Source organism: Haliaeetus albicilla, chromosome 8, assembly GCF_947461875.1.
Source record: "Haliaeetus albicilla chromosome 8, bHalAlb1.1, whole genome shotgun sequence".
Classification (NCBI taxonomy): domain Eukaryota; kingdom Metazoa; phylum Chordata; class Aves; order Accipitriformes; family Accipitridae; genus Haliaeetus; species Haliaeetus albicilla.
In genome coordinates, this window is record NC_091490.1 from 34,691,236 (window position 1) to 34,708,046 (window position 16,811).

Here is a 16,811-nt window from a genome sequence, read left to right on the forward strand (position 1 = left end):
AAACCAGACAGAATTAGAATCACAGAATCATTTATGTTGGAAAAGACCATTAAGAATCCAGCCTTAGCAGTGCTTCCTTTCCGTGCTCTTTGCTTCATGTGCTAGTTTCCCCTTACAAGTCCTTCACCTCTATCTTCTTGCCTCCTCACACTGTCACTCATGCTCAGAATACTTTGCCAGCTGGTGAGTTCCTGGCACCTTCACTTCCCGTTTCTAAATCATATGGAAAACTGTGTCTTCCAAAGTTGCCCTTGTTACAATAATTAATCTCCCTCTGATTGCACTCCTGGTATTGTTTTGTATTGTACACTTCTGAATTTAGTCTTTGATCTTATAAGGAAGCCTGAGGGTACAACTTCTTGCAGGATTGGTGCTCTGTGTTACAAATTTAGGATGGCAGGGATCCAGCCTTGCTCTGGACCACTTTGGTAAATGCCCATGTGCCCTGGCCATGAATGGTGTCATGCTCTATGCAATGGTCCTAAATAATTAAACCACTTTTAAAAGTCAAAGTTTGGTCTAAAATACTGTTATTGTTTCATTCTACAAAGTCCGGATAGATTCTTCCTTGGCAGGCTTTTTTATTTATTTTTGCAAGAATCGTAAGTGATTATCTTTCAAATGACATTGTGTTCCTTCCTCACACAGTTATATAGTATTAAATATCCATGCTTTTCAGCTTCCAGCTTTAATGCTCAGTAGCGTGAAACTACTCTAAAGAAAAAGGTAATTGTACAACTGAAGCAGGAGAAAGCATCAGGGTTTTGTAAGATGTTTCTGTGAACGCGTATGTGTGTGTGTGCACAGAATAGGCTGGTACCCAAGAGAGAAGCATATACATTTGTAATCAGATCTCACTTAAATTTAAAACTTGTTCCTTCTGTTAAACATGCAAATATTTCCATTCTCTTTGCAAATTCTGCGTCTCTGCTCATTACCAAACCTTTTGGAAAAGACATAAGCCCAAATCTTCCTCTGATCAGGCTCTTAATGTGTTTTGTGTGGTCTTTATTTAGACTGTAAACTTGCTGAAGTAGGAAATGTCTTATAAAAAAAACAACTACACTGTCTCATTTCACATCGATATTCTTCTCCCATACCAGCTGTGTGTGTTTGCCTAGCAGCAAGTCTTCTGTTAATGACTGACTTCTTCTCATTAGCTTGTCAGGCTGGATATGTAGCCTGTAGTTCCCACTTACACAGAGCAGTGCTCCTTCCCTTGTAGCTTCTGGTAAATCAAACAATGAGATATACAAAGCCTTGTGTCTCTGAGTCTGACCTTTGTACTTGTAATCATTAACTAACACAGAACACCAAAATAAAGTAACTAGCTCCTGGTTAAATGTATTCAACATAAGCTGAGTCTTATGGACTGCCTGGTGTGGGGATTGTTGCAGGCTTTCCCATCATCTGCCACTTCTAAAAGGGGGGCAAATTAATTCCATGTTCAGCAGAGCCAAAGGAGTTGCACTCAATACACTTGTTTTGTGAAGGTGAGGTCCAGAGTGGATTCTCTGACACCTCAGAGGTTTTCAAAATGAGGCCCTGAGCAGCCTCATCTAACTTTGAAGCTGGCTGTGCTTTGAACAGAAGACTGGACTAGATGAGCTCCAGTCACCCCTGCCAATTTAAATTCTTATTCTAATAAAAGTTGAGTTCATCTGCAGGTTTCCTCTATTCAGAGCATTAATTAAGATTCTGTCCTCAAACTAGGCTGAATTTTTCACAAAACTCATAGGAACTGAATATTTCTGGAACCTCTGTCCCTCCATCTGATTTGCATAAAATTGGCCAACAGGTTCAAAAGTTACTGGGAGGTAAAAGACAGCTGGGGCAGACAGACAGACGCTCCCTTCCCCACACACATAGGACAACTGTATAAGCCTTGTTTTCTTAAGAAAACCTTTCTTCCCTTTATGTTTGTGCAGAAAGCTTGTCAAGTGTGCATCTAATGAGGCCTGAAGTCATGCTACGTACTCCCAGCTGCAGCCAACCTGAAATAATACCTCCCCAGAGCCAGCAGCACATTTCATACAGCTGAGGCATTTACTGTGCAATCTGAACTATGCAGAGAAGTTGAGACATTTAGGAGTGAAACCCGGGCATCTTCTTTCTGATAGTGAGAGATTATATCGTTGTGCTCACACGAGTGTATGTTTAAGTCTGCCTGGTGCCTTGTCCGTCTCTGCCAGCAGACACGGGAGTATGTCTGTTTCCTCTCTGTGTCGTCCTCAACTTTCTCATACCCGAGAGTGACAGAAAGGGGAATTTGACCTCAGCGTGCTAGAGACCGCCTGGCTGTCTGCCTTTCCCTTTTTGTCTACTCTTTCTTAGGATGCAGTCACACTACAAAATTACCTTGAGTCATCTGTCTTGGAAGTTTTTCCCATGGGTTGCTTGTGATAAAGGGCAGACATACTAGGTGCATTAATAATCTGTGCTGCTAGGGGAGACGCTGATATGGCATGAATCCACTGTGGATTGTACGTGCTTCTGAGATTTCCGTCTACCTGAGTCAACTTAATATCCCTCCCCAATGTCTCTTCTGCAAGGGAGCAGTTCTATAGCTTCAGTCCACAAAGCTTGCCTGATCAGCCAAGAGACTCCTTTAGCAGCCATGGCAGCAGATTATTCTGTTTCCCTTTCTCCCAGTTTGCAGGGAACACACCTATCTTCCTCTGCTTTTGATGGCCCTGAAAAACATTACTTCTGTGTTCCTGGGAAAGAGCTTCAGAGCGCTTCTATTTTCTGCCTCACAGGGAAGCAGCAACTGTGAAATTATCAGCATCCTCTGTTTGCATGTTCCCTGGAGCTGTTATATTGCGCCGTCTGAAATAGAGATCCGGCCTCGGGGATTTGCTAATGATGCATTCAGTCTCAGCATGGCACATGCTCATTCCTGGGGAGTTACTGAGTTAGCATTTATAGTTCTACACTTTTCCTCTGAGTAGATGAAACCCTCTGATTTTCCCTCAGCACTGAGGTCTTGCATGTTGGATTCTCTTCTTATGACAGCTTACTTGGAATGCCACCAGAAAGCTTTCAGCCTGGATCTTTCCTCCTAAAATCATAAACTACAGTAGCATCACACCAGTGATTCTCCCATAACTTGGTGTCTGATCAGCAGGCAACAGTAAAATGAAGTCTTGTTAGACACAATTTCAAAATAATAAAACAAAGACTTCTGCACTGAAGATGGGTTATTGTTTTTGTGGGCATTAGAAGCCTTTTGCAACTGGGTGAATAAGCTCAAGAATAGGAAGCAAGGAGCAAGCAGTCGGAGAGGAAAGCACAAGTGGAAAAACTGTGGGGAGTCTTGATGGTGCTAATGTGGGTCCCTACTGTAGAGAAATGGCAGTGGTAAAGGATGAAGTGAATTCACTCAAGGTTTACCCTGTTTTCTGGTTGGTTTGTCAATTCATGTTTCTCCAGCCACTTTATTCAATGAGGGAATTTTTTTTGTGTGGGCAAGGGTTGAACTAGCAGGAACACTTTTACTATATTTCATATTAACTTGCTAGTGAAGACAAGACCTCTCTTGCATGACCTACATGCCTGAACTCAGAATCCCTCTCCTGGGCCTGCCATCTTCAGATTTAAATCCTTTGAACAAGCTCAGGTTTTCATCTCCTCATCCATATTTCCAAAGCATGTAAGCCTCAAGGCACTAGGCCAACAACGGAAGAGTGCTGAGCACAAAGATGTTTTTGTAACCACATCAACTCAGCCCAATGCAGATCAACTGCAGCAAACCCTGCAGATTGCTTCACCTCCCAGTGTAGTTCCATTATAACCTTCCATTTTTGCTAGTCCTCAGCCGATAGCAAAAGCTCCTCTTTCAGCTTTGTAACTCTGACTTTTTTTTTTTCACTTTCAGTGAAATGCTGTTGAGAGCTGCCAGAGACTCAGCTGTGACATAGATCTATCTGAATTCAGGGTTTTGGAAGTGTTCCTTCACGCTTGTCATCTCCTTCAATAAGCACTGCATTGTACCAAGTCTGTACATTCTTTACTGCTCTACTTGTTGCTATGGCCAGAGGTGCCAAGTTTCAGTCCGATTCTTTTGGGAGACTAGAAATCTGGATTCCATCACCCAAAACTTCTTTCCAAGACAGGAAGGTTGGAAGCCACTGCCCTCTCCAGTCTCTCAACTTGTATAACTGGCAGCAGTCCACCCTTAGCCTGAATCATTGCAGCAGAGAAGCAAACACATGGATGGATTCCCTCTCTAGCCAGGTGTTTCCAGAATCAGGGAGAAGCAGAAAGGAACAGATGGGAATGGCCTTGAGCAGAGAAGAGGGAAGTTTTTGGCAGGGGAGCTACAAATGCATGGTGCTGTCGGTCCATATCGAGCTTGGGAAAGGCTCTTGCAGAAGGGAGAGCAGCAGGACACGCTGCCTCATTGCCATGGAAACAGCCAAAGAGCTGGTTGGGCAGATTTAGAAATGTCTCCTGCTTGGGACTACTTTCAGTAGATGTCATCTATCTTTGCAGAGATTAAAACAAGGTGGAAAAGAGGAAGTGTCCGAAACTGAAAGCTGAAAACACGTTTTCTTTCTTAGTTTACAATGGAGACTCCATTTCCCATGGCTTGATGAAGATATTTGTTCTCCTCTGAGAAATATATCCTGGTTTTGATGGGGATTATTTTTCCCCATGTGCTCATATTTTGGGGAGTCTTTCATTACAAAGGTCAACCACTTCTGGCATTATGATTCTAGCTGCCATTTCGATGCTCCTAGACTTCTCCATGGTGTTCCCATGTGTCTTGCAAGCACAATGGCTACCTATGTGACATTTCTCTGTAAGATCTCTCCTTGATGACCCTAAGGATCTCATACTCCCTCAAAGAGGTTGATCCCTTCTCACCATAGCACCTCATTTTTTTTCCCCACGCCTTTCAAGTCCAATACCTTTCCCACAGCCTCATCATGTTATTTTTGAAGACAGTCTAAAAGATAAAAAAAAGATATATTACAGCTTGTGTATGAAAGCCCTGCCCTAAGAACATGCTTCTGTTTCTACAAGTGGGGAGTGGAGAAAGCCATGGAAATCTCCCACATTAGAAAAGTGAAATAGTTGATTACTGCACATAGAAAATTATTAGTCCCCATAACCTGCACTTTGCAAAGTACAGAATAGGTAAGACTGTATGATTACCTGTAAACAACTGTCTTGGGAATCATCCTAGACCAGTCATTCCATAAGCACTAATTCTCTTCCATGTCCATCAGCGGTCAGCACATTTATACTGTAACAAATAAATGGGAGACAATGAAACGGTAGAAAATACTGGCTTACACTGTCTTCTCCATGTAAGTACCTTACCAGCTATGGGGAGAGCAACAGCAAACTATTTTGTATTTGCTTAGGAAAAGAGAAAGGATGCACATATTTATGAAATATGGAGAGGAAGAGATTACTACTACAGACTAGTAAGCAGTCATTAAACTAGGTGTAAAACATCTGCTCTTCTACCTGCTGTGTCTTACCTTCACAAGGAAGGGTCCCAGCTGTGTAACACAGCTGGCAATCTATGGAGTCACAAGGAATATGTACAGTTGCTACTGTATGAACGGGAAGGAGATGCTGGCCAAGTTCAGTGCTGCGTTTCCACAAAAATATTTAGAAAGCTCTTATAAGCAAGAGAGTCAATACTAGTAACTAGACCTGCTTGTTCTGGAACTAATCTCTCTGAAGTCACTCTTCCAGGGCTGACTGCACATTTAATGCCATGTGTTCCTGCTGAAACAACTTCAGAGACCCTCTCACTGAGGCAGTTCAATATTTTCATGCAATTTCAATAAGCAGCAGAATACGCTGCAAAATAAATGTGAGATTGGTTTGAGCTGGTGTCACAAGGAGAATGATGATAATACATAATGTGGTTGGGATCCAGGTGAAATTCTTTCTGAGCCTAACAAAAAGAGAAAGCTGGTATGTTGCAGAGGGTAAAGAAGAGTTTCAGAAAACACAGATCAGCTTAGCAGGGTTAGACAGTAGTTATACCTGTACACATTCAATACCTTTCATGATTTGATGTTTAGCCAGATTAGAAGGATCTTCTCCTTTTTAAATATACTGAAGAAACAACATCCTCAATTTAAACAAAACCCCAACCATTACACCAGCCCAGCTGGCAAGATTCATTCTATTACTTCAAAGTGGCAGGGAAAGGAAAAATTAGTTGCTCTTCAAAAAATAATGCGAGTTTCCCTTTTCAGCAATGGAATCACAGCAATTAAGTTGGCTGTTGCACCCTGTCCTTGGTCGTGGCAAGAAGCTCAATACTTGGATTTCTGAGCTTGGAGAGGAAGCGAGCAACCTGCTGGCTGGCAGTAGGGCTTCACTTTTTTTTTTTTTAAGGATGATTTCAGTTCAGTAGCAAGAAGTGATGTGATGTTTGAGTAAGGATACCACTGCCCTCTGCCGAGAGGGATGCGGTTGTTTCTTTCCGACTGTTTCATCTGCCAGCAAAACCAGTAACTTCATTGCTTGGAAAGTAACTGTGCAAGGAATTGCTCGCTGAAGTCGGAGTTTAATTCCTGCTGCTTCTGTCTTTTCTCCAAAGTTTGCTGATCTGAATCTCTTTCACCAAATATTTTGAAAACCCTATGCCTCCTAAGTAAAGAGGAGCAAGGGTAATGACATGCAAAATTTTGACATGATGATAGCAGGAACTGTGGAAACTTGAACTGGAGTTTTTAAAAAGCCATCTTTATGATTTATAAACACTTTAGGCATCCTCAACAATGTGATGTCTGCTGGAGCTAGTTTTCGATTTTCCTGCCAAAATTCAATCATGCATTATCAGATCAGGCTGAAGTCCTCTACAGTTTCTTAAAAGTTTTTGTTTGTTTGCTTGTTTTTTAACTGCAGCACTTGCCTGACTGAGTTTTGGCCTCATTCTGACTTCCACACCATTTTTTCTGGTTATGCAAAAATGGAAGCTCATGCATTGCTACATTTATAACCGGCTTTACATTATAGATCTAACATTACTGACTTATTTTTTAAAGGAAAAAAATTGTTAAACATGTAACAATATTTTTAACCACTTGAGGGAGCTCTTTCATTTCTACGTTAGGATGTTGCTATTCTGCATCCAATATGGGAAATTATAAACTATACTTTTAAAGGGCTTATTATAGGACATAGTCCACTTTACTGAAATATGTGGAAGTATTGAGGTTCTCAGATGGATCATTTTAAAGCCCAGATAGACGTTTTAAAGGAATTAATCATTCTGGTCAATAAATGCAGGCATCAGAAACAACCACAGCTACTTACTCTCTGGGCAGACTGAGACCAAAAATCTTAAAATAGAAAATAAATTAGAGTTACACAGAATTAAAAGTAGGCAGCGTTAATCACATCTATTTTGCAGAAATGTCAAAAATGACAGGAAGGAACAGGACCAGGCAGAGATTTTACAGAGGGGCTGTGAAAGCCTCAACCCTCTGCCTTGCCTCCCCTGCTGTCCTCACCTCCCCATAACGCTGGCCAGTACAGGCCATGCTGCTGCTTCCCCAGAGCCTCCCCTGGGCTGCAGAGACCCCACCAGTCATCGTGTGGATGTATCCGGCCACCCTGGGCAGCATGTTTGCATTAACAGCAAAGGCTTTTCTTTATGCTCCCCCTGAGCTGATAGGCATAAGGCAGGCTCACCCAGCGACCACTGCATCAAGCATGTCTGCAGTCACCAGTCAACATGATGGTATATAATGTGTGCATGAGAGCTGTAAATTGTTATGCAGACTGCCGGGGAGATGGATAGAGAAATAGAGAAAGAAATAGAGAAAGAAAGAAATAGAGAGAGAAACAGAGAAAGAAAGAAAGGAAAGAAGGAAGGAAGGAAGAAAAGAAAGGAAAAGAAAGGAAAGGAAAGAAAAAAGGAAAGGAAATTAAAAAAGGAAAGGAAAGGAAAGGAAAGGAAAAAGAAAATTAAAAGAAAAGAAAGGAAAATAAAAGAAAGAAAAAAAGGAAAACAAGCAGTGCTGTAGAAGTCGAGTTGCTGCGTGGCATTGGGTGGGTGACAGCAAGTGAAGCTGAAGCAAAAAGTTGGTGTGTCAGGGCCACAGGTTCCCATGTCAACAAATGGGAACAACCATACAGTGATTCAGCCAGGAGGGCTCAGGAACGGTTGTGGTTAGGCAATCGTTGAGCAATGCAACCCATAGGATTAACAAAAAACACTCTAGAAAATCAAGATTGCAAGCACTGTGGTGACAAGCAGAGTAAATGATGTAGCTGATGAAACAGTGCAGCAGTTTGGAATGGTGAAGACAACAGCAGACGATGGGTGTGAGTGGCAGGAAGCAGAGGTGGCAATGCCTTCTTCCAATTGCTTGTGTAAAAGATGGGAAGGAAGGTAACAAGAGCAGCCACTTTGCTTTTCACCCTCAGTGAGCTGCAGGTAAACAGCCTCTAAACAGACAGGAAAGTAGGCTGTGAAATAGCTCTCTCTGCTAGGGAAAAAAACGAGAGACCTGGGAGAGAGCTCAGTGCCCGTCACACTGCGCTGCTTTGGCCTGGGAGATTTGCAAAGAGATGCTAATAAAATCTGGTGGCACCTATCCACCACCTCTTTAAGGCAAAATAAGAAAAGCAAACTGACCAGCTCTGAAGGTTACGTGCACTTTCTTTCTGTTAAAGGTATCTTGTTTCCTTCCACCCAGAGTTAGGGTTTTACTAATTTGATGAAACAGTTTCATCAACAATTTATTGACCTTTAGAAAATTTTTTGAAGGTTTTTTTTTTTTGCTTTTCCACTTGCTCACACAGCTGATGCTGGCACCACAAGACGCTTCAGTGTAAATAGCTAGCACAGCATTTTGAGCATGAGGGCACCAGTGATCATGTGTAGCCTGACTTGAGAGTATCTCTAAGCAGCATTGTGTTAAAATCGACTTCTTAAGAACAGGGGCAAATTTATGTGAAAATTCCTGGTGCTATCACCCATGTAGCTATTTGCATTTCAGCAATGATAGGATTTTAATTTTTTTTCCTTTAATTTTTACAACAGTTTTCCTATTAAGCAGCATGAAAGGTGGGTGGTGGGATAATAGTGTGAACACACATTGCAAACTAAATCTGTTTCAGACTTTTTCACTCAGCGGCTCTGCTCAGAGACTCCACAGATTATTTAGAACAACTTCTGAATAGTTCCAGCAGACTTACACATTTAAGAGTGTGTCTTGGGTGTGTGTTGGTCAAAGCAAATTTGTTTTATTAACAGATCTGAGAAGGTGAAATATGATAGAAATGTTTTAATACCCTGCTTCATACCTTGGTTTGGGACAACCTTTCAGGGTGCACAGCCCAGCCCTGAAATGGTGAGGAGAAGGAAAGACACATACTTGCCCGTAAGAAATTAGTGGCTTAGTTCTCCTGACTTTAGGAAAACTTTCCCATTTACCCGGGGAAATGCAGCTACTGAGAGGTTACTAGAGTTTGTTTGCTGGTGACGTGTTCCTGTGACTCACCATCCGTCACGAGCTTGTCTCTGCCTGGGGAAAGAAAGAAAGCGAGGATGCAAACACCAGCCTTTCACCCAGTTTTTGACCCTCTGGAGTACAGGCTGGGACTGGAAGGAGACCTCTCCAGCCAGGACCCCTTCTCGGCTGCCCCCCTTACTGGCGAGCTGCAGCTCACGCTCCGGGGTAAAACTGGCGAGGGTGAACACCCCCTTGCCACAAAACCACACTTCTTGGGGGACAGGGGGTGCTACTCAAGTTGGCAGGCACTCCATTTTTACCGCCTTTTAAAAACATTTGCCCTCGCTCCCATAAAGCCGTTTGGAAGAACCTCACTGGGGGAGGACACGTGTTTGTACCGAACCCCGGGCGACAGGGGAAGCACTTGTTGAGCAACCTTTGTGTTCCCTCTGAAGGACGAGGACAGATAAAGCCGCCGGGTCCTCCAGGCCTCCCAGCCTTGACTTCTGTGTCCTCCCAGTTCCTTGAAATAAGTTTTCCTTGTGCCGGGGGGGTGGTGGGGAGGAGGAGGAGGGGGATCCTCAGGACGAGGGCAAGCGGGTGCTGACTGAGCCTGCCCAGGACCTTGGGCCGGGCGGTCACGGCCGTCCCACGCCCCCCCGCTTTACCGTCGGCCTCAAGAAGATCGGAATAAGGTGGCGGCGAGGGGCCCCGTCCCGCCACGACGCCTGACAGAAAAGGCGGGGGGGGAGGGGGGGCGGGACAACGGCGGGAAACTCTGTGCGTGTATGTGGCGGTTGGGGGGGGGCGGGGGCGCGCGCCCCACGTGCGCCTCACGTGCCACCTCCCACCCGGCTTCCCACCGCCCCCGCGCCGCGCGCCCCCGCCCCCTCCCCTGCGGAACGCCTCCCAGCCAATAGGCGGCGCCGCCGCTCCCCCCTCCCTCTGCGCGGTGACGTGCGCGAGCCCCGGGAAGAGGCCCTGGCGCGCGGGCGCGCGGCGGAGGCGGGAAGCGGTTGTGGGGAGCCGGCGCGTGCGGAGGCAGCGGCTCAGTTCGCCCTGAGGTGACGCTCCTGCGGGGTGAGGGCGGCCGTTCCTTCGGCCCCGGCCCGGCCGGCTCCGCGGGAGAGGGTCCGCTCTGTCTCGCCGCCGTCGGTGGCGGCTTTAGGCCCGGCCCGCCCCCAGCGGCACCGGCGGCCCCCCGCCCCCGGCTCCCTCTGAGGCGGGGGAAGCTGTGCCCGAGTCCTTTCGCAGGGCCCTGCGGCTCGGGGGAGGGGGCAGCGCTCCGCAGGCCTCCGGGTGCCCTCAGGGTTGGGGCTTGGTGGGGGGAGGTGAGGGGTGGGTCTCGTTGCTGACAGCGGGCACTACCGCCGAACACTTCCGTGCTTGTTTCCAGGGAGTTAGTGAAGAAGGGAGCTGACTTTATGGTATCGGGTGTGCTCGGAGCCTCGGCAGTGCTTTAAGCAGCTTCCATTGTTATCTGCGGGTTTCGGGTTTGAGTTTTTTGGTTTGGTTTGGTTTGGTTTTTTCCCCTGCTGAGTGTTTTGCGCGTTGCGGGTGAGCTGTGGAATGACCGTAACTTTGTTTTGGTGCCTGCCTAGTTCGTGAAGAACTCTGCCGATACCGAGGACGTAGCACACCGGGTCTGCTAGTTAACGTTATGCCCAAAGGGTGAAGGAAAACCTTGGAGATGTGAAAGGTCTTTGGGATAAGGTTATTATTTAGCATAAGTGGTATTGGAGGTAGAAGATGTGCCCTCACTGTGCTACCAAACCTTTTGAAATGCAGAGATGTACTTTTCTATAGGGTGTTGCCTTTCCCCTAAGGCATGCTTATAATTACCAGTGTTTCGAAAGGGAAGATGGAGAAACTCAAGGTTTATGAGACCTTTTACAAAAGTACCATAACACAGTCATGCCTATAAAATCAGGGAGTTTCTGCTGGGAAATCGGTTAATGGGATGCATTTGTGGTTCTAGATGTCCTGCAAGTGCCCATAGTGGGGTGAAAGGAGTGACTATTTACTAATTGTGAGGAGTGACTTCCTTTAGTGAAGGAGGTAGTGAACGTTTTGGACTTACCATGGTATTGTGTTGTGATTGATGTGGTTCTAGCAGAGATTCGAGGGAGGGTCTGATGCCCTCTTTAGGCACTGATGTGCTGATAGTTGCTTAGGTACTGTAATGCTGTACCTCTTGTCATATGGAAACTACACTATGTAAATGTTTGTTTTCATAGATTTCCCCTAGCACAATTCTTGTGTCGTGTGAAAAAGGCTTTGTTGTGATCACTTAGCCTATCTGAATTGAATAACTCTTTAAGTTAATTGCTTTAACTTTTTTTTTTCTTCTCCCACACATGATTTTTCTGTAACCCATCCTGAAATTCTTTATTTTTAACTCCTTTCTATTACCCTTTCAGTGAGATACTTTAACCACTCTGCACTGGAGAGGAAGGAGTGCCTTCTTCACCTCTTGACAAAGTTGAAAAGTGTACTGAGAAAAGAATTAAACTTGTGCTCCTCTGTTAGAGGTGGAAAACCTGCACCTTTAAGGACAGCTGTGGCTCACAAGAACAACTTAACTTGGATCAGGAGGCAGTAGAGAGGCTTGCTAGTGCCCCAAGGAGAAGCTTGTTAGTGCAGGAATTTATAAGGTAGCTTGATTTCCCCCTCCACTGTTCTGTAGACCCTGTTGTGTGATCAGAGTGATGCATTCTTATCCTTCGATAGAGTTTTGGGCATCTCTCTTGGGTAAGAGAAGAAAGATTGAAATGTTTGCCTGTCCAGCATCTCCACATAGTTATAAGCCCCAGGTGGGTTGCTCTAACATGAGGTGGCCATGTCTGTACCTGGAACCTTGTGGGAAGGCTGAGAAGTGGAAGGAGTAATGTCTTCATGATGGTGACTGATTCGTGTTTGAAGGAGGGTTGCAGCAATAACTATGTACAGAGCTGGTAGGAAGTGGGTATGTCCTGCTAGCTACCTTTCTGTGCTGGTGAGCATAGTTACTGTAGGAAGATTTACCATATTCTTGCCTGGTTCTTTCTGTTCTTCATGTAAATGCTTTTTGCATTATGTAAATTATGATAGTGTGAGCTATCAGGTATTGTACAAAGCCAGCTGGGCAGCTTGTCATTTTTAATGGTCTTTTTTTTATAGCTTGTAGACCCGGCTGTGATCTCTTGAGACAGAGAGAGCTGAGAGGCAGTGCTGCAAGAAATGGTGTTGGTGATTGAATTAGCGATTTGTTGTTTGGTGTTGTAAAAGGGTTTTTTCCCCTGTATGCTGTGATGCCTGAAAGGAGAATGGGAGACTGTTCTACTAGAGGGACAGACAGAGGAAGTTGAGTCCTGCAAACATTTGATCAAAGTCTTATTTCCCTTTTGCAGAAGTGCCAGCCTCAGTATTCTGAGGAAATCCATCCTTGAATAATTATGTTCTGCCTTCTTAGTTTTTCTACAAGTGCATTAATTTTCCTTGCCTATCTCTAGCAGCTCATCTGTGCTGGTGTGTGTATTCTGTTCACTAGCAACAAAACATATGTCTATTTAAGAGTTTGTGCCAAGGTGAAAAATATATCAAAAAGGAGAAGCATTAGTTTGAAAATGTGGTTACATACATGCCTGTGTGGTTTTCTGGAAGTCCAGTTCTGAAAATTGTCCCTGGTTGTAGCTTCATCTCTGAGAGCTTCTTGAGCTCAATTTCATGGAGACTGTGCTAGAATGTCACTTTGTGACTAAATTAGTATCTTCTCCCCTTCTCATTAACTGAGAATTTTTTTGTTTTCAGCCTGGCTCTGTTGCTCCAGGTGTTCCCTACTAGCAGCTCTGTCCCCAGCAGTGACCTTTGTCATTGAATCTGGCGTAGTTCAAACCTGATTCTCTCTTCCTGTTTTCCTGTGGTTTGCAATGCAACTGTTGTCTGGCCAAGCAGAGTACAAGGATCTATTGAGGAAGCTGCTCTTTCTGTAAGAACTGAAAACTTGATGGAAAGGGGCTTGGCTCAGGGAAAATAACACGGGTGATTCTGCAAAGCAAACCTGCCAGATCTCTCGGAAAACAAATTTTATTGCCCGACTGACTATCGGAAAGCATTTGCAAGGGCTTTTTGGCGTTTTAAAGATTCCACAAATGCTTAAGAAGGTCTGTAGGGAAAGGAGGGAGCTGTGAGGAGATACTTTGGTAGTGGTTGGGGAACTTGCTCGGTCGCTTTGTTCCTTTACTGCTTGTAGTAAGGGAAAGGAAGTGTGATCCACAGTAAATGGCTAATACAAGTGTGTGCTTAATTTCCCCTACCCTTGCTCTGATTTCATAATGGGGGAAGAAAGTCTAAGTTTACCATCAAGAAGGCTATGTACATTTTTTTCTTGAACAATGTAAAGATTAAATGAGTTTCTTTTGTCATTAATTATTTGCTATCCTTTTCTGGTCTAGCTAGGCAACAATGGCAGGTGAAGACTGTGTAAGAAAACGCCAGTCTGGCTCCACTAAAACCTGCAAGACCCCTGAGAATGAGGAAATGCAGAGGAGACCTGAGACCGAGAGGTCATTTCAAAACTCAAGCAATGGTGAGACTCTTTCGCTCGGGATTAGTTGCAACTCTGGCATGTGATCTCCTCTAAGGTGTCCTTTCTAGCTCATGGCTCTTGCCTCTTTGCTCTTTCATTTCAGTTTTTCTGCTTGTTGAAAGGCTGCCAAAGTGGAGCTCCCTGTGTACCAGCTGCTCTTCTTCAGCAGGTTTAGGTTGTTTGGAGTGCTGTCCTACAGAACTTCCCCTCAGGGGCTGCGTACAGCAGTGCTTACAGGGATCTAGAGTAAAGAAAGCGATTAAATGTCACAAGACAAATGTGTGTGATGAGGAGGAGATGCTTTAATGCTGTAAATGGTGCAAATGCATCTTGACAAGTATGTGGCTTCCTCAAGATTGAACAAAATGGACTTTAACATACCAGGCTAAGCTGGTGTATCCATCCTGACAGACAGATGTAGGTAGGATGCCACAAAGAATGATTCTTTGCTCCTGTGGGGCTCTGTTAATGTCAGAGCAGCTCCATTCTATCCAGTCTCAACCTTGGCTGCCATAAAATAGAAGAATAAACAGTTGGTTTTGTGTTAATTTATATTGTGGTCACCTTAAAAGTTATGTGGTTTATAGTTGGCTTTGTGGAAGGGTCACTGCTGTCTATGTCCTGTCCCTTGAGTTGCAGGGACAGCTGTGTGGCAGTATGAGTGGTTTTGCCTGTGGACTCTGTGGACACTGTGGCTGTCTCTAATTGTTGGGTTATGCACCACATTCCAGCCCGGTGATAAGGAGGTTAGCAATGAAATTGCAGCTTTTTTCTTTTCTCTTTGGGAGACGGAATAAGCAAAAAGCTAAACTAGTTTATCAAAATATGCCACGTGAGTATAAGCTCCAAAACCCTGGTGCCAGTGACTCAAGGAGATAATTCTTACTGGTATGCTTCTGAATATTGTCACTATTTCACAGTACTACTTTCAACTGAAACAGGAGTTCCAGCAAATTTAAGTTTAGGACAAGTCAGATTTCTTCTTGAAAAAAAGATATTAGAGAGAAAGCCATCCCACAAACTACTTAAGAGAACTGGGATTTTAAGCTGTTGGTGGTAACGCCATATTAATTGAATCAAATGGGACTGTGCCATTAATGCTGTTATTACAAAATTGCATGGAGTTGATGGCTACTGGAAAACAGTTATGGTGGATTTGGAAGCAGACTTCTACTTTATCTATGGAAACACGTTAACTCTTATGCATGAATTTGAGTTCTTGCAAGCTTGTGGGTAAAGAGTAAGTATAGCTGTGATAATAAGTACTTGATAGGTGGGTGTGCCTGTTGTAAAAGCCTTTCATTTTAATACCTCTGAGATGTAGTGTAATGTCACTGTGGGTGAGATACTGTGGCTGCATAGCAAGTAAACATTCTGGGGTAGATCTCTTCAAAGTGTACTGAGCTTTCACGCGTGTACACATGCCTGGTGGGTTGGCTTAGAACAATGCAGTGTGTTTTAATACAGTACGAACTGCAGTGAAGGGCAGCAAGGACAGTGGGGAGGAATCCTGGTTAGTTAAGACTAGGTGCCTCTTACCTTCCAGGGTTGCTGCCAATTCAGCGGAAGCGTCACAAAGACTTAAGACCAGTTTTTGCAGATTATTTGCAGAGCACAGTGATGGGGACAACAGGAATGCCACAGGAAGGTAGGAGGCATGAGTGATGCCTGACCATATCACAGGCCTGGGAGGAAGATGCATCGATCTGGACAAAAATTCCCCCGTACAGTGGGGTTAAATCAGCATCTCTGTGACACAAAGGTTGAAGCTTTACAAAATTGAAGTGTTCGTGTGTTTCAGATAGTGGCCTTTTCACATAGTCCAGTATGCTTGTCTAAGTAGGTAGGGCTTTCTGTGAAAGCACAGCTGAGGTGGAAGAACTTCTCAAAAGAAGTAGCCATAGACTTCTTTTCTCACTTTCTTTTGTGCTAGCTATTCACTTCTGAATAGCTGTTTCTAAGGCATTAGTCCTGATGTGTACAAAGGCAGCATGAAGCTAATGATCTGCTGTCTGACAACATCCTTTTTACACCGTAGCATCTTAACACTGGGTGTTGTGTAGAATTTTAGACAAGATGCATGTTTATTCCAGTCAAGGGATTCTAGCTAGGTGAAGACAGTATCTTGTATGCGAGTAAATATGTAGTGTCTTTGTAGCAATTATCTCTGTAGAAAAACTAAATTGCTAATGTGATTTCCCACCCTTGATTCTCCCTGATTAGCAGACACGATCTGACTTACGAGTTAATGTGTCAAGGGCCGATTGACTTGTTTCCAGAAGTGTGTGAACTTTGTACAGAAAATTCTAGGCCATTAATCTTTTCTTTATTAAAACTCAAATGCATTGGCTGATCTGAAATTGCCTGGAGGAATAATTTTAATCCATATACTGGCTTTAGAGCTACATTAGGTCTTACTCTTCCATTTGTAGAGTTTAGCTTCTTTTTCCTTGCCTCATCAATTCTGTTGAAAACTGTCTCATTGCTTGCCAAGTTCTAAGACTGAATAGTTTGTACTCCAGTACCCCCAAATTTATAGCGATATGGAAATACTCATAGCTTTGAGATTGCCAGAAGAATTCTTCTGTCCCTTGATGCATTTGTATCTTGTAATCATTCAGCCTGTAATTTTGCTTTGACAGAGTAGCTGAACTTCAGTCTCATATATCACTTCTCCTTGAATTGGCTCTAGTGTCATAATTAAACAACTAATTTGGTCCGGGCATAGAGTCAACAGGTGACCTAGGCAGCAATAATCCCCTGTCAAAAGCCAGGCTTCCTTAATAAGATTAGTCTTATATGTTTTG

General features: G+C 44.1%; 1 protein-coding gene across 10 annotated transcripts in view; it reads left to right on the top strand.

The window, feature by feature from the left end:
* Positions 1–10,387: 10,387 nt before the first annotated feature.
* Positions 10,388–16,811, top strand: part of SOAT1 (sterol O-acyltransferase 1) — a 30,569-nt gene continuing 24,145 nt past the window's right edge. For 2 of the 10 annotated variants that reach the window (XM_069789689.1, XM_069789694.1), the window contains exons 1-2: positions 10,398–10,501; positions 13,871–14,004. In XM_069789689.1, the coding sequence (XP_069645790.1) occupies positions 13,881–14,004 (124 nt within the window). In that variant the 5' untranslated portion in view covers positions 10,398–10,501; positions 13,871–13,880. Of the gene's footprint in view, positions 10,518–10,798; positions 12,092–13,870; positions 14,005–16,811 lie in introns of those variants that run through there. The other 8 variants (XM_069789695.1, XM_069789690.1, XM_069789699.1 and 5 more) reach the window with 8 other exon arrangements.